Source organism: Lycorma delicatula, chromosome 1 (genome assembly GCF_047948215.1).
Source record: "Lycorma delicatula isolate Av1 chromosome 1, ASM4794821v1, whole genome shotgun sequence".
Classification (NCBI taxonomy): Eukaryota; Metazoa; Arthropoda; class Insecta; order Hemiptera; family Fulgoridae; genus Lycorma; species Lycorma delicatula.
This window is the reverse complement of record NC_134455.1, coordinates 294361879-294385056: the sequence shown is the minus strand read 5'-3', so window position 1 is coordinate 294385056 and position 23178 is coordinate 294361879. Positions and strand designations below refer to the sequence as shown.

At 30.8% G+C, this 23178-nt stretch overlaps 2 protein-coding genes across 3 annotated transcripts in view; both read right to left on the bottom strand.

Moving 5' to 3' along the window:
* Positions 1-23178, bottom strand: part of LOC142332952 (transcription initiation factor TFIID subunit 10-like) — a 42306-nt gene that overhangs the window by 18961 nt on the left and 167 nt on the right. The window lies entirely within an intron of this gene.
* LOC142332931 (chloride intracellular channel exl-1-like) lies at positions 11207-22991 on the bottom strand. The gene is made up of 3 exons (XM_075379645.1): positions 22496-22991; positions 13565-13794; positions 11207-12253 (listed from the first exon to the last, which is right to left on the bottom strand). Exons 1-3 carry the CDS (start codon positions 22840-22842, stop codon positions 12030-12032), a joined length of 801 nt encoding a protein of 266 aa, XP_075235760.1. The 5' UTR covers positions 22843-22991; the 3' UTR covers positions 11207-12029.

Sequence of the window (23178 nt, the reverse complement as noted above, 5' to 3'; positions counted from 1 at the left end):
ATATATATATATTAATTATCTAGTTCAAAATTGATGAAGCACAGTCACCAAACAGGAAACTAATTCAAAAAGAATCTTTAGAAATAATCTATTTAACATTTTATGCCACAGAAAAAAATTCTGTATTTGATAATAGAAACATTATATATAACTGTATTTAGTAGAAAAAAATGTTAAATTAAATGCATAAACTTATCATATTTAATATAAAAATGATATAAATTTTCAAGATGAATATTTTTATCTATAAATACCACAAAACAGTTTTTAAATAGAGTTTAAGTATAGGTAGTGTTAATTAAGGTAAATGTTCATCAAGAAAAACCTTTACTACATTCTAACCTGACTTTAACTTTACTTTGACAGTCTTCAATGGCTGCCATTGGGATCACTGAATGTTTTCATACAGTTAAATTCGACACTTGTACTTGAGTAATATTTTAAAAGTTCTTACTTGTTAGTGACGTATTATTCATAAATATGTGAGATTTAAACTGTGTTCATTCAATTAGAAAACAGTTCTTGTATGCAATTTTTTCTTTTTTTTTTTTACTAAAAACAACATATAAAAACTTAAATATATGTATGTATGATTCAATGTAATCCACCCAAGTACAGAAAATAAATAAACTAAAATGACATTCACCTTATTTTTTCATGTTTACTACAAAAGTACTTTCATGTTAACTTTTATTATCATCATAAATATTGTTGAAAATATAACTAAAGTTTATGATGATAATAAATTTAAACCTGCATATAAAACTAACAACCACATAATAAAATATTTAAAAAGCAATAATAAATAATAATAATAATAAATAATAACTGATTCATATAATTTATGTGGGGGTTTATAAGATAAAGTGTAATGATTGTGAGGAAATTTATATAGGTAAAACCAATAGATCTTTTGCAGCCAAATTTTTTTAATATTTTAGGCATTATAAAAATAAAAAATTGAGTTTCTCTAATGTTGCTGATCACCTCATTAATAATAAACATTCTATTTCAGATATTAATACTAATTTAGAAATTAAGAGAAGAGGTAAAAAGTAACAAGAACAAAAATCTAGATATTTTGGAAAAGTATTATATATATAAATATAGGCAGGTATTCAACTTGATCAACTTACAAACAGAATTTGAGAAGAGCACAACCCATCCCACCCACCTTGTGCAAGGTGGGTGCATCAGTAAAATACAAATCAAATTTTGCCTTCACGTAGGCCTCAAACAGACATCTTCACATCTAACTTAACACGATTCCCTCAAACTAACTGACCAAAACTGCAGAAGTGCAAACCCCACGCCTAGTCCAGATTTGACAGCACCGTTTGTGACTGTGAATGCCTCAGAAAACGACACCCACCTTGTGATGTTACTGGTTGCCACACCAGCCCCTCTGTACCGAGCCCTGAGGGGCTTTATCAGAAGTTGTCTTTAAACCCTCTAACCAATTAAATCTCATAATCGTCAGCCAGGCCTCGATCGGGATGCTACAGATGTGTAAATGCCTTCCCATCCCAACACCCACCTTGTGACGTTACTGGTCGCCACACCACCCGCTCTGTTCCGGAGGTCATCTTTAGACCCTCTAACCGATTACATCTCACAATCATCAGCCAGGCCTCGATCGGTATGCTACAGATGTAACTGGCTTGGCAAGCATTTGCATCAGTAAAATACAATCAAATTTTGCCTTCACATCCAACCTAACATGATTCCCTCAAACTAACTGACCAAAACTGCAGAAGCGCAAACCCCGCGCCTAGTCCAGATTTGACAGCATCGTTTGTGACTGTGAATGCCTCAGAAAACGAACGAGTTGAAAGTTAAATCAGTGCTACACTCATAGCAATCAAAATTATATTTTACACAACATAGAAACTCTGACCTACACCCAAATAAGTCAACCAATTTAGGTCACCAAACAAGGGGAACGTAACCTCATTCCGCTCCATGCAGGAGCCAGGAACAAACCCCGCAACCCCATCCGGTCCCATCGTGGTGTCTCACATGGTTTCCATGTGAGACTCCATGTGTGGGGGGCATTACCAAGTCACAATCTGGACTGCCACTGGCAGAATGAAACCACGTTCCCGCACACCGCAAGGGTGCACTTATAAAAGCTGCAATAGATAGCAGCACTTTTACAGATATTACAAAACATTCTATTTAATAGTACAGTACTACGGCTGGCCATATACATCTTTTTTATTTTTTTAATCTCCGGATTTGCAATTATGAATTTTTTCTGCAGAGGATGAGATGAACGTTTTGTAGCGTGTGTGAAAAATGCCATGCCTGACCGGGATTTGAACCCAGGACCTCCAGGTGAAAGGCTGAGATGCTACCACTCACACCATGGAGACCAGCAGCCATATACATCTAGTATGTTTTTAAATTTATTTTTTTTTTTTTTTAGTATGTTTTATTTTACCTTTGACGTATATTTTATATGTAATTTTAATTTTTTTAACTTTTCATTTTAATTTTTATGTTTAATATGTAAATCAATACAAAGTATAAAAAAAAAACACAATATGTAAAAGTGAAGATGCAGGTTACTTTTCTACAATTGAAGATGCGAAAATACTTTTATAGTAATCATATGAAAAAATAGGGTGTCATTTTTTTAATATTTATTTTCTGTACTTGGGTGGATCATATTGAATCATACATATTTGAATTAGTACAAGGGTGAAATGGGTCTTGAAAGGATCGATTTTAGAAAATATATATATATATATATATATATACACGAGTATATACATATATACAACATACGATAAAAAATGCTGATCAAAAAGTTAATGCTAATATGTACTTAAAGATTCTAAGTGTATCTAATTTTTATTCTTTATTATTATTTACACATTAATATTTTCATGTTAATGTTTTAATTGTTTGTACAAGTGTGACTTAAATTCAATGAAAATGGATTTAGAAGTTTTATATATTCTTTGTATTACTGTAAAAAGTTGACATACAGAGTGTAGCCTACAGTCAGTAACTCATAAGAAGTTATTATAATTTTTACTTTAAATACTAAAAATTGTAATCGGTTTAAAAATTGCTTTATGTAAATTTTAATTCTGACCCCAGAAGAAGTCAAATTAATTATAGGCAACTCACACTGTCCTAGCTACAATTTATAAAATCAGAATCACTGTTTAGTGTCACTCTAATCAGAGCCATAACAGATATACTACCTGTAAAATTAAAGTCATACCTTTATTGTAACTAATCACTATCTAAAATGACATATGAATAAAAACATATAACCCTTAATAATAATGAAATGAGTAAATATTTAAAAAAAAAAAATTCACAACTTTTTATAAAATAATCTAAGTAAATAATACATAACAATGTACAATTATTTATTCAGCCAATTATATTAAGACTCCTGAAGTGTTAATCTTATTCACACTTTTCTAATATATTCATTGGCTTAACGTTTCTTTATGAAAATATTACTAATATTAATTATACTTAAAAGAACTCCTTGGTTCCAAAAATTGTAATGAAATAAGTTAAAAGTATCCAGTTTCCATATTTACTCTCATTATATTATTAAGTGTTTCATCACAAATATTCATCGCAGTTAGTACCACTTAGTAACCTTCACTGTGTATCCAGTCAGCAGTCTAGCTCTTAGTCATGCCATTACCGCAGCAGAAAATTCAGTTTGTGATTTGGTTTATCAAAAAAGACTGGTTATCACAGTGTAATTATAAACATGAATATGACGGTGTTGGACCTATGAATAAAACAACACTCAAGTGGTTTAATCAGTTTTAAGAGGCGGGATGTGTCTTAAAGGAGAAGTCACCATTCAGGCCATCTGTATCTGAACAGAATGTAAAATGTATCTGAGCATCTCATACACATAGCCCAAAAAAGTCATTAGCAAAGTGCAGTTTAGAGTTAGGTGAAATCAAACCAGATGACAGAGTGAAAAGATTGGAGTTTGCAGCTTTAATGCTTAACAAAATTGATGAAAATGAGGACTATCTGATAATGTAGTTTTCAGATGCGTTAATATTCAACATTAGTGGGTCAGTAAATCAACACAATTGCAAGATTTGGGGATCACAGCCACCGCCTGAAATTATCGAATATCAGCATGACTACCAAGGTCATGTTTGGTGTAGACTGATAAATAATCACATTGTGGGCCCATTCATTTTCCTAGAAACCACAATTAATACGGATATTTTCTGCGATATGCTCAAACTTTATGTCTTTCCACAGATTGATGATATTCAAAACAGATGGATTGCAAAAGGAGGGCTGACAACATGACCACCTAGGAGCCTAGACAAGATCCCCACTAGATTTCTTTTTTGTGGGGGTATGCAAAAAATGGTGTTTATTCGGAAAATATTTATGATATCAATCACCTACAGGAGAGGATTGTTGTGGCAGTAGCATCATTACACCCGACATTCTAACAGAAACGTGGGAAGAGCTGGATTACCATCTGAACATGTGCAGGGCAACAAATGGTGTACATACTGAAATGTATTAAACACCAAAAAAAGCTTCAGAATTTACCCATGAATATATACTCATATAAATAAAACTTTAAATATAATTTTATTTAAATAATACTTGAAACCGAAGAGTTCTTTTATAAAAATTCAAGCACCTACACACACAGGGAAAATCAAAAGTTAGCTGCAATGCTAATATTTTTTTTCTACAAGAATTTTAATGAAAGTGTTGTTGGTAACATAGGTTATACTTCCATTTGCTTGTTTGCGGTAAAACTATGCACATGGTAGTTAGCCTTAAACTGGTCACATTAGTAGCAAGTAGTGCCCAAATTAGAAGTCTGTGCAGTGAAGACTTTTCTATAGAAAAAGAGGTGTAATCCAATTGAAATTCATCAGTTATTTGAATTGTAAAGTGACAAAGCATTTTCATGCTAAGTGATCAATGACACAATTGACAGATCACAATGGGAAACATTTTCAAATTTTAGCTCTTGCATTTTTTATCATTATGAGAAGGATGATGAAATGAATGTTGGGTCTATTGTTTGTCACCTGAAACAAAATGGAGTTCAGTTGAATAGAGATAACCTGTTATTCTCACCTATAAAAAAACTATCAAAAATTTACATCTGCCAGAAAGACACTGACCATCTTCAATAAACAAACTAATGGGGTGTTAAGCAGGATGAATTATACAATTAATATAGAATCATATCGTGAAAACTTGAAGAGGATGAGAAAGGCAAAACTTTACACTTTCCAGGTGCACTTTTCCAAGTTCTCTAACAGTTTTCAGGTGGTATAAAGATCAAACACCCGGAAAGCTTATAAAAGGCAACATCATATTCAGTACATGGCGAGAACTTCCTAAAAAACTTTAAGTAGGAGATCTAGGAACATTTTCCTTACAGCCTGATCTTGCCCTGTGATTTCCATTCATTCAGTTTTGTGAATTAGAGGCCCTTGCTAACTGACAATATCGCTTTAATGAGTCCAAAATGTGACACACATGGTTATTACAAGGGGCAAAGGAATTTTTTAATAAATTACGGAAAACTTATATCATGCTATGATAAATGTTTAAATAAACTTTGTGATTATACAGAAAACTAGATTTTTAATTATATTTTCAAGTAAATAAAATAAAATTTATAGTATTCCACATTAATTTCTGTTAGTGGAAAACTAACTTTTATTTTTTTTTTTAGTTCATTAACTTTTTGTCTGTCCCTTATATATATATATATATATATATATATATATATATATATATATATATATTTAAATTCTATTAAATAAACCACCTAATACAGAATATTGAAATAAGGCACATCTTAGCTTAATCTTTCATGAAAGTGCTTTCATAGGATTCCATGTCTTCAGTCATGATTGAAATAATTCCATTATTACATAATAAGAACTAAAAAATAAAAATAATGAAAACTGCATATTAATTTACATGAGTGTTGCTAACTGTTGCAGTTTTTATAAGAACGTCTCCTTCAGTCACTGTCTGATGGTTTATTAAATTGAAATTTTTTTTATTTATATATGTAATATTTTTTTAATATATTTAACTTTATGTCATCTTTATTAATCTCTAATATTTCTAAATTTGTGTTAATATCAAAAATAAAATGTTTATTGTTTATTAGATGGTGTGCCATATTAGATAAAACTAATTTATTATTTTATGAATTTCTACGATGTTCAAAAAATCTAGTCTTAAAACATATATTTGTTTTTCCTATATAAATACTACCACAATCATTCATTAAATTTTATAAATTCCATACAGACTGTTTATTTAATAATGTGGTTAATAGGTTTGTATACTGATTTAGATATTTCTTTATTGTGCAAGTTTTAGTAGTGTTTTTATATTAATAGTGTATAAATACTTTATGTATATTTTTCACTCTTTTCTGTCTTACTATGTATTGGCGGTAAGGTAGTTGGTTATTGGGTCATTCTGTATTAAATGAACAAGGCCCACAACCTAACCAACTTGGATTTTCATGAAATTTGGTATGAATTAACTGTTGATAGAGTTATGAGAAAATACTGAATTTCAGATCTCTATTGTAAAGAGTTTAGTTTTGAGACCTACAAATTTGCTGGAAAATGGCAAATTTTGAGTAGTGTTATCTCAAAATAACTTTGTTATTTATTAAGGTAGAGTGATAAACTTGTTCTCATTTTAAAGCTTATTTGATGCTTTTTCATATGATATACAAGTCTATGTTTACAAAAATGTTGATTTCAAGGTCACCACCTTTGACCTTGAATTTCAGAAAAAACAGGTCTTCAATTTTTTAATAGAAATATATGTTAGTGGTCATTATACTATGAAGCAGTTGAGAAAATTTGAAACTGGGACTGCTTTGGGATCAGCAGATAAAAAATAAAATGTGTATCTATGTCTAGGTCTGAATATTAATGTTTATTATTAATTAAATCAAAATGAGGTTGAAAATTATTACACTTTATGCTTAAAAGTGAAATTAAGTTAATAATTTTAAGTAAAACAATAAATCTCATAGATTTTTAAATGATCTATAAAACTCAAGTGTAAAACATAATTGTATAAAATATAATTCTTAAGAATCACTCCTCCTAATACAAGAAGCTACAATAATATAAATAATAATTGTACAACTAATAATTAAAATATAATAATGCATGTCTTTAAATAATTACAGTTATGGAATTTATGATTTGGACATTTTAAAAATCTTATACAATATACTAAAGTAAGGCACATCAACAAAAATTTCAAATTAAAGTTTTACACATTCTTAAATTAACTGTTTCATTCCAATAGCTGTTATTTTAAATAAATATTTTAATTTGTATTAATTTTAACAATAGTTTGATAAAATACATCAACAACACTTATGACCCGATTAATGTTAATGTACTGATTAATTTTTTCAAAGCAATATTTCTCAATAAAAATAATTCTGTATAATAATGATTTAATAAATGCAATCTGATATTTTCATTGGCTTTCAATTATTCCTACTTAAAAATTACACCAATAACATTAGTGTATTAAGTTAAATTTTAAAAGTGTGTTTATGTGCTTATTTGAAATACCAGATTATTTCACTGTCAGTTTTTCATTTGCCTGAGTAGTTTCCTTTTCAGATAATTTACATGTATGTCCAGTAGCAGTTTATAGATTAACTTTCATTAGTACTTCCTGTTGAGGTAATATTAGATTATAGCTGCATGCTGGCAAAACATAAGGAAATATGCGTAGAGTGTGAGAAAATTTATTTCCATTTCTGTCGATTCATTTGTAGATAATACACAAGTCAACTACCAAGCACCATTATAAATGTACATGACAAAATTTTTTATATCAGAAATTTCAGGCAAATCAACTTTTGTTTCATGCAAAATTCAATGTTGTTCATATCTTCATTTTCAGAAATAATTTTTGTTTTAGGATATCATTTCCGATTACTGGTAACAAAGCATGCAACTTTTGAATATCTGGGATCGCCTCCACTACTGCTAAATGAGGTGTTAAAATACTTTTTTTCTTTGTGATATTTGAAACAAGTATGAAATTCATATTTTTAATATTTGATCAGGCCCAATCATAAAGTTGAATGACTATTGTAATTTGATCTTAGTATGGGCATTGTAAACTTGTTTTTGATGCTAATCTTTTACAAGTACCACCAACACTAACATATGCACTCTTGCCGCATGATGTGGGAAAGAAGTGTCATTCCGCTTCAGTACCGAAGTCATCCTTATGATACATTAAATTCACAAAATTTTTAAGATTTTTATACTGTACTGCTGAGCATCAAAGAGGAAAATTAGTTTATTCACAAATTATATTTAAAAATCGAATTAGTTTTTTTCTGAAAAAGGTGAAGTAATACTGACATGTTTAAGGCAGTTAGTTATACTTAACAAGTAAATTATCATTTAAAGTGTCTGCAAATTCTTGGCTTTTAAAATAAATAGCAAAAGGATGAATTGTAGCCTGTTGATTGTTCCAGTGAAACCCTTGGGCTTTATCTTCTAGCACAAATGAATAATTTTAAGCCAAGTCACAATGTGATAAAGATTCCAGGTTCAATTACAGTTTTTAAATTTTTTAAGAAATTTGACTGCTGAAAATCAACGAATAAATGATGAACTAGAAATGATAATTTTTCAATAAATGTCTCAATAAAATCTTCTATGTTCTCTACTGTTTCTAAACTTGAACAATCAGTTGATATCCACTGCTTAAAAGTTATTTTGTCCACAGCATTTTCAACAAATATTGAATCTAAAATGTTTTTAAAATTGTCAGAATCTGGACAATTTTTACACTCACCAAGATAATAAATTTCATGAGGTGGATTACAAAAATTTGTCCCATGCAGTGTTAATAAGAAGTGAAATGATTGCTGCACGTTTTTGTTAAATAATCTAATTTACATCCTTCAAACATTTATTTCACATTCTGATGGGTAACACACATACACACAAATACTATGAGTTCCACTGCCACCTGCTAAAACACAATTTTTAGGACATAAAGTAGCAAAGGTAGAATACCAAATTTTAATACCAGTATGAATTTCTTTAACTGTTGATGTCTTTTTCAGATTAGCCAGTACTAGTATTTTTTAGACTTGAATTTTTCTACAAGGAGATTTGATTGTGACACAGTCTTTTTTGCCTGGCACTAAACAACTTACATCATCTAATTTATAAAACGCCTGAATAAATCCAACTATGTTTTGATCAAGACAATTTCCATGTTTAGGGTTCGGTGATGACAGTAACAACACTCGTTCTTTAATTAGTTGTTTTGCCTGTCATATCATGTAATTGGTATTACCTGGGAATTCATCTTGCACTTTTTTGATGCTCCAACTTCATGGAAGAAGAGTGAAAATTGCTATTTTAAGACTTCTATCTGTTGTACAATTAAATTTTTCTTTCAACTGTATCAATATTTCACTATCATGCTCAACTTGAGATGAAGTCTCAGAGTTTTTTGTAGCTAAATGTTTTTTCCCTCATTAATGACTCAATTTTTGCAGTCTTTTTGGCAGGTTATGTTTTCTCCTACAATCTTTTAGATTTTACAGGTGACTCTCATTGAGTCAATCTAATGCATAATTCATTTCATCACAAAAGCAACTTGACCATCATCTGCTCTTTCTTCTTCTTCTGCAGATTTATTACTAATTGAGGCAAGTTTTTTCTGACACTTATCACAAATCTTCCAGTCACTTTCTAAACTTGAATTTTTTTTCTGTCACCCATGGTAACACTTTTCTTAAATTCTTAGCAACATTATTATGACCTACTTCTTGAAATAGATTACAAAATTTATTACTGTAAAAAGTTGCCATACTTCAAAATACAATGAAATTAAAAAAAAACTGTAAATAGCCAACCAACACTTAGCAATCAATAAACAAACATTGAATATTTTGACTTCAGGGCAGGCATATTTATACAGTACTCATGCTTTCTTGCATCATGTTATTCCATAAACAAATCAATCATTTTAGGTCATATTTAATATTGCTTACACTAAAACAATGGATAAAGATTATGACTTAACTGATGATATAGTAAGCTTCAATACATTTTGTCTTTCAATTTGTATTAATTACACCGAATCATCACATTACATCATCATTGGTCATTTGATTGAGTTGAGATATACTACTTCTTATTACTACATAAAATAAATGAGCAACATATTATCACATTACTTTTACGTTTTTTTTGCAACTTCAGCGAACAAAAATTATTAAGTATTTACCACCTCAAAGCCCCCACAAAAAAGATTTTTTTTGTTAAAACATTGATACACATTTTATTTTATTTCTCTTGACTCCAAGGCAGTCCCAGTATTAAGTTTGCACAGTTATTTTACAATATAATGATGAATAAAAAACTTTTTTCATAGAAAAAGCTGAAGAACTGTTTGTTAGTGAAATTCAAGGTCAAAAGTCAAAGGTGGTGACCTTGAAATAAATATTTATGTAAACACAGGCTTGTTATATGAAAGAGCATCAAATAAGCTTTAAAATAAATCTCAGTTTATCATTCTACCTTAATAAATAACAGAGTTATGTTGACCTAACACTATTGCCGCCAGCAAATTTGAAAAGCTCTAAAACAAAACAACTAATGATAGAAAATGTGAAATTCAGTATTTTCTCATAACTGTATCAACAATTAATTAATACCAAATTTCATGAAAATCCCAGTCAGTCGGGTTGTGAATGGCTATCCACCTTTTTGATTTGACACGGAATGACCCTATTACGTTATTGTGTCTTGAAAATTTTTTTATAAATATTATTAATTACAGTAATAGCATATCCATTTTCAACTGCTATACTATTTATGATGTTTACTTCATTATTTAACTTTTCTTTGTTTGCGATTGCTTTATTCATATTTGTGTTCTATAGACTGATGTTTCCATTTGGTTGTCCTTGTTTATTTCGATATTAACATCTAAAAAATGTAACATTCTATTATCATCTATTTCAAATGTGAATTTAAAATTTTCATTATAAGAATTTAATTTGTTTATTATTATTATTAGATGTTCATTGTTTATTACTGGGTTTTATATAATGAGAATATCAACAACACAACATGTCCATATTAAAACTTTATGTACATGAGTGATATCATAAACTAATTTACTCTCAAAATCCTGTAAAAAATTTCAGACAATTTATTTTTTATTATTTTTATGGTAAAAAAATATACATAACAATTTACACACTAATATAAATAATATCATTGAAAATATTACTAAAATTTACAACAAAATATATCTAAACCACCATACAAACTTAATAACCACATAACAAAATATTTAAAAAACAAAAATAATAATAAAATAAACAATCTGTATGGAATTTATAAAATTAAATGTAATGATTGCGGTGATATTTATATAGGAAAAAAATATATCTTTTAAAACTAGATTTTCTGATCATTGTAGATATTACAGAAATAATAAATTAGGTTTATCTAATACGGTACACCATCTATTAAACAATAAACATATTATTTCTGAAATCAACACAAATTTAGAAATATTAGAGATTAATAAAGATGACATAAAATTAAAGAAAAAAACATTAGAAAAATATTATAGATATATATACAACAGAATTTCAATTTGAAATTCTGTTTGTATATAGTCAGTGAGGGAGACGTTATAAAAACAGCAACAGATAGCAACACTTGTAAAAATTAATATGCAATTTCATTATTTTTATTTTTTAATTCTTATTATGCAACAACGGAATTATATCAATCATGAATGAGTATGCAAGATCTCGTGAAAGTACTTTCATGAAAAATTAAAGTAAGATATGTCTTATCTCAATATTCTGTACTAGGTGGTTTATTTAATAGAATTTAAACATAATTAAACAGAAAAAAGGAACAATATGAATCTTAAAAATTAATTTCAATAGAATAATATATATATATATATATATAATAAACAATCCTAAAAAGTTATTAATCAATGTTAATTTTTTTTGCAATAGCAGGTACAGAAAATGAGTATGATGGAGATTTTGAAAGCAACTGTCGAGCCTGAGTCTGAAGAGGTGAGTTTATAGATTCCATCCAATGTACAAGAACTTCTGAATCTGGTGGACAACACCTAACAAACGAAGGTTCCATATAGGCTGAGTGAAGATACTTCCATACATTTCCTAAATTAATAGGAATTTCATAACCTAAAAAAAAAACAAAACATAATTCCAGTAAATGAACTATAATAGAAATAAATATAAATTATCATAATTTTTTACTGAAACACTATTAATATTATTTAGTGAAATATTACAACTATAAGAAAATTTATTGAATATAGATGTTTACATTCTAAGCTCAAAAATGAAATACAACATTAATAATTAATCAGCATTAATCATAAAAAAACATACAAATATGAAAAAATAAAATAAGCAGTTCAATAAGCTGCTAAGAAAGTGGAAAAAGTTGTCTGTAAATAAACTGTTTATAATTAAAAAAGTCAATATTTAATAATCTAAATGAAGTAAAAACAAAACTCTTATAAAAACTATTTCAATACATAAATTAAATAAAAATATTTATCATAAAAACACAACTAACACACGCACACACCCAGCCACCTCAGATGAAAAATTCTTGGGGATTGCTCTAAAACGATGAGCCAACCAACCTCACAACTTCTCCATCTTTCCATGTGGTTGCATCATACCTTTCCTGGATATCAGACATATCTCTTACGTAAGGATACTAGATTTATAAATCAGCTAACTGGTACTTACTTTCAGCACACAATCTCTTTATGGTTAAAGTCATGGAAAAAAATCTTTCTTCCAGAAGACCGTTTCATCTCTAAATTCTGGCAATAAATCTCCAACATATTAACCAGTATAACCATTATAAGAAAATCAGGATCAAATATTACGTAATCTTTTAAATCAATGTTTGAACTCATGGAATTTTGCTTTTTATCAACAAACAGAAAATAAGTCACAAATATATCAGTGCTTCTAATATTCAAATTAGCATAAAAAAATTCTTTGAATTCAATCAACAAAATTTTAATTAATTAGCTTTCTTTTTAACAGTAACATTTACATGGTTGTGGAGAAGATTCTTTTTTCCAGCTTATATTACAATATTTTTACTTATACCAATCACCAACCTTAATTTCAATATATGTTTATAATAAATTCAGTGTTTTTTCACTAATCTGAAACAGATTTTATTTATGTTTACTGTTCTTTGAATCAGGAATTCTAAAAATAAATGAATATTGCCATGGACCCAAAACATGCTCAACTCACACACAGTTCATAATCCAAATCTGTAGCAATGTTTGGGGGTACCACAATGACTTTTTCAAAATTATACTCAATTGCATGTAGTCATATCACAAACCTAATAATTGAAGGTGATGTATCACAGTCATTCCAGAAAACACTACATTACATACGTTTTTTTAAATTAAAATGAAGTTATGAATAAGTATAAGAAAAAATTAATTATTCTACCTTTTATCCCTGAAGCTGCCACCCTTAATTGATGTAATTTTGGTAACAGTTCACAGTCTAGCAATGATGGGTGACTTCCACAGAGAAACAACTTCTCATCATTAGCATTAAGAGAATTAGATTCAACTACAGTAGTCAAATAGGAATTAAGATTGTATAGTGCTTGTTCCAGTTGAGAACTATCTTTTGATACTCCTCTTATAAAATAACAGAATTTAGAAAATATATCACTGTAAAAAGAAAGTAACATAAAAATAAAAAAAGGGTTAAACATTACATTAACATAATAAAAATAGAATCATACCTGTTTTTACACGTTTAATTTCAATTAAATTATTCAAAAGGTATATTACCTTTATGGGTATATTACTTATGCTATAATTGCAAAATGTATTAAATGTTTTAAGTTTTTAGTTATTACAATAAGATAATTCAATTTAATTATAATTTGAATACACTACTTTTCTTAAATAGTTTATATCTGTATAAATTTTAAATCAAGAAAATACCAAAATATTATATGGTAGAAGATCAATAATATCTAAATCAATATTATCTAAAACCAAATGTAATACTAAAATTTAAACAAACTGCACTTAAAATAACTTATACTCCTTTGTGTTGCCATTATTATTATTCTCTTCTGAATGACAACTCTTTTGCCAACAATAATTCAATTTCTTTACAAAGTGACCTCTAATAAGTAGGAGAATTTGCTGTTATCAAAAGGCCTCAATTATCAATTACAGATAACTATTAATTTTAATCCCAAGACAGAAGCAGTTAAAGTAGAATTTAAACTAATTATTCTGTCTACAAAATTAGTTTTTCATCCGTGATTACTTAAGATAAAAATTTATTTATTTGAGAAAAAAATATTTTAAAGAAAAGTTTATTTTTTTGGTCAGCGATCACAACAAATTTTATGTAAATCTAATAAATGAATTTGATGAAAACTATTACTAATAAAGTATAACCCTATTTATATGGATCCCATACATGTGGACATTTGACTGGCTGAACCAACATAGCGATTTTTTTAAATACATACATTATTTAAATTTTTTATGAAACATCGGAAATCTTGGTCCAATTTTTTAATTTCAAGTTGATACTATATTATGAAATATCACAGAAGAATGAATTCAATTTATTGTTTTTTTTATAAAGATGTTCATATATATATATCAATATCAAACTAAAGACCATAAATTGTTAACCCATCAGTTAAATTCAAGTGTAGTATAAGGGCAAGCTATTCTATCCCTAACATATTGAATTCATCTGTAATGACTACATGTCAGCTTTCTTCAAAATTTATCTAATATACATTTTGAGATACTACATATTTTTAGATCTCCTCCCTATAATTATAATATAGTTCCTATAATATACTTCTTCCTCCTCTATGAATCATGAGACCTTGCCGTTGGTGAGGGGGCTTGAGTACTCAGTGATACAGAGTAGCTGGAGCTGGACCGAAGGTGCAACCATATCGGATGAATATCTGTTATATCTGACGTATCTGTTGAGAACCAGACTAAGGAATGATTCCTGAAAGAGGGCAGCAGCTCTTTCAGTAGTTGTTAGGGGCGTGAGTCAGGACGACTTAAACGGCCATATCAACATCACTCAGTCCTCTGAGTACTGTGCAGCTGAATGCAATGGAAAACTACAGCTGCTTTTTTTCCAAGAAAATGTGGCTCTCTGCATTTTCATATAGCAATGATTTACCTTTCTTGGTAAAATATTCCGGAGGTAAACTAGTCCCCTGTTGGGATCTCCGGGTGGGGACTACTAAGGAGGGGGTCACCAGAAAATTAAAAAATAACATTCTACGAGTCGGAGCGTAGCATGTTAGAAGTTTAAAAAAGGTTTGTAGGCTGGAAAATTTAAAAAGAGAAATGGATAGGATAAATGTGGATGTAGTAGGAATTAGTGAGGTTCAGTGGGAAGAGGAAGGCGACTTAGCTTCAAATAATGGGCAGGCAGGAATAGGTTTCATAATGAACAAGAAGATAGGGAAGAGAGTAGAATATTTCAAAACGCATAGTGATAGAATCATTGTAATAAGGATAAAATCAAAACCTAAACCGACAACGATTGTTAATGTCTATATGCCTACAAGCGCCCATGATGATGATGAGGTAGAGTGTGTATACGAAGAGATTGATGAAGCAATTAAACACGTAAAAGGAGATGAAAATTTAATAATAGTTGGAGATTGGAATGCTAGCATTGGAAAAGGCAAGGAAGAAAATATAGTAGGTGAATACGGACTGGGCAAAAGGAATGAAAGAGGGGACAGACTTATAGTTTTGCACAAAATATAATTTAGTAATTGCCAACACCCAATTTAAAAATCATAATAGAAGAATATACACTTGGAAAAAGCCAGGCGATACTGCAAGGTATCAGATAGATTATATCATGGTTAAGTAAAGATTTAGGAATCAACTCGTTGACTGCAAAACTTACCCTGGAGCAGACATTGACAGCGACCATAATTTGGTGATAATGAAATGTAGATTGGGGTTTAAAAACCTGAAGAAAAGGTGGAATTTAGAGAAGCTTGAGGAAGAGGAGGTAAAGAAGATTTTTGAGGAGAACATCGCAAGAGGTCTGAGTAAAAAAGATAAGGTAGAAAATCTAGAAGAAGAATGGGAGAATGTTAAAAAGGAAATTATTAAATCAGCAGAAGTGAACTTAGGGGGAACAAAGAGAACTGGTGGAAAACCTTGGGTTTCAGACAATATACTGCAGCTGATGGATGAACGTAGAAAATATAAGAATGCTAGTGATGAAGAAAGTAAAAGGAACTATCGACAATTAAGAAATGCTATAAACAGGAAGTGCAAACTAGCGAAAGAAGAGTGGATTAAAGAAAAGTGTTCAGAAGTGGAAAGAGAAATGAACATTGGTAAAATAGACGGAGCATACAGGAAAGTTAAAGAAAATTTTGGGGTACATAAATTAAAATCTAATAATGTGTTAAACAAAGATGGTACACCAATATATAATATGAAAGGTAGAGTCGATAGATGGGTGGAATATATTGAAGATTTATACGGAGGAAATTAATTAGAAAATGGTGTTATAGAAGAAGAAGAGGAAGTTGAGGAGGATGAAATGGGAGAAACAATACTAAGATCTGAATTTAAGAGAGCATTAAAAGATTTAAATGGCAGAAAGGCTCCTGGAATAGACGGAATACCTGTAGAATTGTGCAGTGCAGGTGAGGAAGCAATTGATAGATTATACAAACTGGTGTGTAATATTTATGAAAAAGGGGAATTTCCGTCAGACTTCAAAAAAAGTGTTATAGTCATGATACCAAAGAAAGCAGGGGCAGATAAATGTGAAGAATACAGAACAATTAGTTTAACTAGTCATGCATCAAAAATCTTAACTAGAATTCTATACAGAATAATTGAGAGGACAGTGGAAGAAGTGTTAGGAGAAGACCAATTTGGTTTCAGGAAAAGTATAGGGACAAGGGAAGCAATTTTAGGCTTCAGATTAATAGTAGAAGGAAGATTAAGACAAATCAACATACTTGGCGTTTATAGACCTAGAATGGGCATTCGATAACATAGACTGGAATAAAATGTTCAGCATTTTAAAAAAAATTAGGGTTCAAATACAGAGATAGAAGAACAATTGCTAACATGTACAGGAACCAAACAGCAACAGTAATAATTGAAGAACATAAGAAAGAAGGCGTAATAAGAAAGGGAGTCCGACAAGGATGTTCCCTATCCCCGTTACTTTTTAATCTTTACATGGAACTAGCAGTTAAGAACGCAAGAACTATGGCATGAAAATAAAGAAGTATAAAACAAAAGTAATGAAATGTATAGAAATAACAAAGATGGACCAATGAATGTGAAAATAGGAGGAGAAAAGATTATGGAGGTAGAAGAATTTTGTTATTTGGGAAGTAGAATTACTAAAGATGGACGAAGCAGGAGCGATATAAAATGCCGAATAGCACAAGCTAAACGAGCCTTCAGTAAGAAATATAATTTGTTTACATCAAAACCTCCTCTATGAATCATGAGACCTTGCCGTTGGTGAGGGGGCTTGAGTGCTCAGGGATACAGAGTAGCTGGACCGAAGGTGCAACCATATCGGAGAGGTATCTGTTGAGAGCCAGACTAAGGAATGATTCCTGAAAGAGGGCAGCAGCTCTTTCAGTAGTTGTTAGGGGCGTGAGTCACAATGACTTAAACGGCCGTATCAACATCACTCAGTCTTCTGAGTACTGCGCAGCTGAAAGCAATGGAAAACTACAGCTGCTTTTTTTCCAAGAAAATGTGGCTCTCTGCATTTTCACATAGCAACAATGGAGGCGCCTTCCTTGGTAAAATATTCCGGAGGTAAAATAGTCCCCCGTTCGGATCTCCGGGTGGGGACTACTAAGGAAGAGGTCACCAGAAAATTAAAAAATAACATTCTACGAGTCGGAGCGTGGAATGTTAGAAGCTTAAAAAAGGTTGGTAGGCTAGAAAATTTAAAAAGGGAAATGGATAGGGTGAATGTGGATATAGTAGGAATTAGTGAGGTTCGGTGGGAAGAGGAAGGCGACTTTTGGTCAGGTGATTTTAGAGTAATTAACTCAGCGTCAAATAATGGGCAGGCAGGAGTAGGTTTCGTGATGAACAAGAAGATAGGGAGGAGAGTGGAGTATTTCAAAACGCATAGCGATAGAATCATTGTAATAAGGATAAAATCAAAACCTAAACCGACAACGATTGTTAACGTTTATATGCCTACAAGCGCCCATGATGATGATGAGGTAGAGTGTGTATACGAAGAGATTGATGAAGCAATTAAACACGTAAAGGGAGATGAAAATTTAATAATAGTTGGAGATTGGAATGCAAGCATTGGAAAAGGCAAGGAAGGAAATATAGTGGGTGAATACGGGCTGGGCAAAAGGAATGAAAGAGGGGACCGACTTATAGAGTTTTGCACGAAGTATAATTTAGTAATTGCCAACACCCAATTTAAAAATCATAATAGAAGAATATACACTTGGAAAAAGCCAGGCGATACTGGAAGGTATCAGATAGATTATATCATGGTTAAGCAAAGATTTAGAAATCAACTCGTTGACTGCAAAACTTACCCTGGAGCAGACATTGATAGCGACCATAATTTGGTGATAATGAAATGTAGATTGGGGTTTAAAAACCTGAAGAAAAGTTGTCAGATGAATCGGTGGAATTTAGAGAAGCTTGAGGAAGAGGAGGTAAAGAAGATTTTTGAGGAGGACATCGCAAGAGGTCTGAGTAAAAAAGATATGGTAGAAAATGTAGAAGAAGAATGGGAGAATGTTAAAAAGGAAATTCTTAAATCAGCTGAAGCAAACTTAGGCGGAATAAAGAGAACTGGTAGAAAACCTTGGTTTTCAGACGATATATTGCAGCTGATGGATGAACGTAGAAAATATATGAATGCTAATGATGAAGAAAGTAAAAGGAACTATCGGCAATTAAGAAATGCTATAAATAGGAAATGCAAACTGGCGAAAGAAGAGTGGATTAAAGAAAAGTGTTCAGAAGTGGAAAGAGAAATGAACATTGGTAAAATTGACGGAGCATACAGGAAAGTTAAGGAAAATTTTGGGGTACATAAATTAAAATCTAATAATGTGTTAAACAAAGATGGTACACCAATATATAATACGAAAGGTAAAGTCGATAGATGGGTGGAATATATTGAAGAGTTATACGGAGGAAATGAATTAGAAAATGGTGTTATAGAGGAAGAAGAGGAAGTTGAGGAGGATGAAATGGGAGAAACAATACTGAGATCTGAATTTAAGAGAGCATTAAAAGATTTAAATGGCAGAAAGGCTCCTGGAATAGACGGAATACCTGTAGAATTACTGCGCAGTGCAGGTGAGGAAGCGATTGATAGATTATACAAACTGGTGTGTAATATTTATGAAAAAGGGGAATTTCCGTCAGACTTCAAAAAAAGTGTTATAGTTATGATACCAAAGAAAGCAGGGGCAGATAAATGTGAAGAATACAGAACAATTAGTTTAACTAGTCATGCATCAAAAATCTTAACTAGAATTTTATACAGAAGAATTGAGAGGAGAGTGGAAGAAGTGTTAGGAGAAGACCAATTTGGTTTCAGGAAAAGTATAGGGACAAGGGAAGCAATTTTAGGCCTCAGATTAATAGTAGAAGGAAGATTAAAGAAAAACAAACCAACATACTTGGCGTTTATGGACCTAGAAAAGGCTTTCGATAACGTAGATTGGAATAAAATGTTCAGCATTTAAAAAAAATTAGGGTTCAAATACAGAGATAGAAGAACAATTGCTAACATGTACAGGAACCAAACAGCAACAATAACAATTGAAGAACATAAGAAAGAAGCCCTAATAAGAAAGGGAGTCCGACAAGGATGTTCCCTATCTCCGTTACTTTTTAATCTTTACATGGAACTAGCAGTTAATGATGTTAAAGAACAATTTAGATTCGGAGTAACAGTACAAGGTGAAAAGATAAAGATGCTACGATTTGCTGATGATATAGTAATTCTAGCCGAGAGTAAAAAGGATTTAGAAGAAACAATGAACGGCATAGATGAAGTCCTACGCAAGAACTATCGCATGAAAATAAACAAGAACAAAACAAAAGTAATGAAATGTAGTAGAAATAACAAAGATGGACCACTGAATGTGAAAATAGGAGGAGAAAAGATTATGGAGGTAGAAGAATTATGTTATTTGGGAAGTAAAATTACTAAAGATGGACGAAGCAGGAGCGATATAAAATGCCGAATAGCACAAGCTAAACGAGCCTTCAGTAAGAAATATAATTTGTTTACATCAAAAATTAATTTAAATGTCAGGAAAAGATTTTTGAAAGTGTATGTTTGGAGTGTCGCTTTATATGGAAGTGAAACTTGGACAATCGGAGTATCTGAGAAGAAAAGATTAGAAGCTTTTGAAATGTGGTGCTATAGCAGAATGTTAAAAATCAGATGGGTGGATAAAGTGACAAATGAAGAGGTATTGCGGCAAATAGATGAAGAAAGAAGCATTTGGAAGAATATAGTTAAAAGAAGAGACAGACTTATAGGCCACATACTAAGGCATCCTGGAATAGTCGCTTTAATATTGGAAGGACAGGTAGAAGGGAAAAATTGTGTAGGCAGGCCACGTTTGGAGTATGTAAAACAAATTGTTGGGGATGTAGGATGTAGAGGGTATACTGAAATGAAACGACTAGCACTAGATAGGGAATCTTGGAGAGCTGCATCAAACCAGTCAAATGACTGAAGACAAAAAAAAAAAAAAAAAACATCAAAAATTAATTTAAATGTCAGGAAAATATTTTTGAAAGTATATGTTTGGAGTGTCGCTTTATATGGAAGTGAAGCTTGGACAATCGGAGTATCTAAGAAGAAAAGATTAGAAGCTTTTGAAATGTGGAGCTATAGGAGAATGTTAAAAATCAGATGGGTGGATAAAGTGACAAATGAAGAGACAGACTTATAGGCCACATACTAAGGCATCCTGGAATAGTCGCTTTAATATTGGAAGGACAGGTAGAAGGAAAAAATTGTGTAGGCAGGCCACGTTTGGAATATGTAAAACAAATTGTTAGGGATGTAGGATGTACGAGGTATACTGAAATGAAACGACTAGAACTAGATAGGGAATATTGGAGAGCTGCATCAAACCAGTCAAATGACTGAAGACAAAAAAAAAATATATACTTCTTATAATATATTAACTACACCTTATCAAAAGGCCTATTGTACCTTAGGTTTTTTTTACACCTTTAGGTATATTAACTACCTTATCAAAAGGCCTCAATTATTAAATACAGAACACTATTAATTCTAATCCCAAGACAGAAGCATCTGCAAAGTAGAATCTAAACTAATTATTCAGCCTACAGCCTGTGATACCCACACTTGATGACAGCAGTACCAATACTGATGTTACATATAATTGGAGTGCTGGATTGGAAGACATTGATGATTCTCATATTTATTTATCTCCAAAACTTGGCATTGTTGTTTTTGCTAGTGAATTTGATGGTTGGGGATTTCACGTTCAGGATTTTGCTAGATACAAATTAATGAGCATTTTAAGTAAATTGCTCATGTACATACGTAAGCGATTCATATAAAATGTTAAATTTCACAACCCCCATGGGCTCATGACCTCCAGGTTGAGAAACACTGCTCTAAATGGTTGATGTTTAAATAAAGAGGAATAATAAACAGATTATTGGAACTCCATATATGTTATTTAGGTACTTTTCAGGAAGATGCCCACAGAAGAAAGGCGATCTGTAGTTAGTCAGTTTGTAATTAGAAGGTGTCACTAAGAGTAGAAAATAAATTAAAATTATAATCTAACTTCATATAATAAATAATTACAATTATAAATATAATCTAACCAAACTTAACATACACTCGCTAACCTTGACTAGCGAGCGTACATTAAGTTTGGTTAGATTATATTTATACTTTTAGGTTTATTTATTATATATATATATTATATTAAAAAAATAATAAATATATTATTTTAGTTACTTATGTAAATTTATTTATTATATAAAGTTAGATTATAGTTTTTATTTATTTATTCTCTTCTTTCAGTGGTTCCATCCAACAACTGACTAATTACAGCGACTAACTAATTACAGATCCCCTGCGGACATCTTGAAAGTACCGTTATGACTTTCAGCAATAACAGAGACTGCATTTATGAAGGTAGTAGCAAAGTGTTGGAGATGAAAAAAGAAATCCAATGTGGTGCCCTTATTAATAAATAACTTTTGTAACATTTTTAGACAAGATAATATTCATATAAGACACAATTACTGAAATTTTTAACATAAATATTAAAATAAAATTGCTAATTCTTAACAATATTTAGTTCTAAATTCTTACCTTGCTACTGAATCTGCTTCTCCCTCTTTTTCAGTATGTAGAACTCCGCCAGGAAAAACATTTTCTAAAGTTGATATTATTTCATCAGCAACATCAATTGGTTCACTATCAGCTGTAGTCTCTAAAAACAAGGCTGGGACCCGTAACCGTAAACCTAACTTTCGAAAACTTTCCGGGGGGCGGGATGTATTAACCGGTATGCTCATAAACTTTGGCATAGCACCGTGTAACACTTTCAATTCCGCAAGCATTAATACACGCTGACTCTGATGACAAGCTCCAAAACACTTATCATCATATCCTGCCTTATAAAAAATTGTAATTCTACTGCAACCATCGATATTCATATTAAATATTTAAAAAAATATATACTAAAAATTAAATGACTCCTGTAAAAATTATGATTAACAACAGAAAAAATTGCCAATTTTGAAGTCGTCCTGTTAGACGTCGAAGACTTTGAAATAAGTCCAATCATCTCCTCTGAAACACCACTGAACTCGAAAAAGATTTTCAACAAAATTCTAATAATAGAACTGCTCTAAAAGTAGAAATGTTACGATTACTAAAAGTTAATTTTAGTCAATCGCTAACCTAAACATAACCTAAAACCGAAAGAAATTAGTTCTTCATTACACGAACTGCAAAAATTAGGATATTGTTTACTTTCATGCAACGTACAA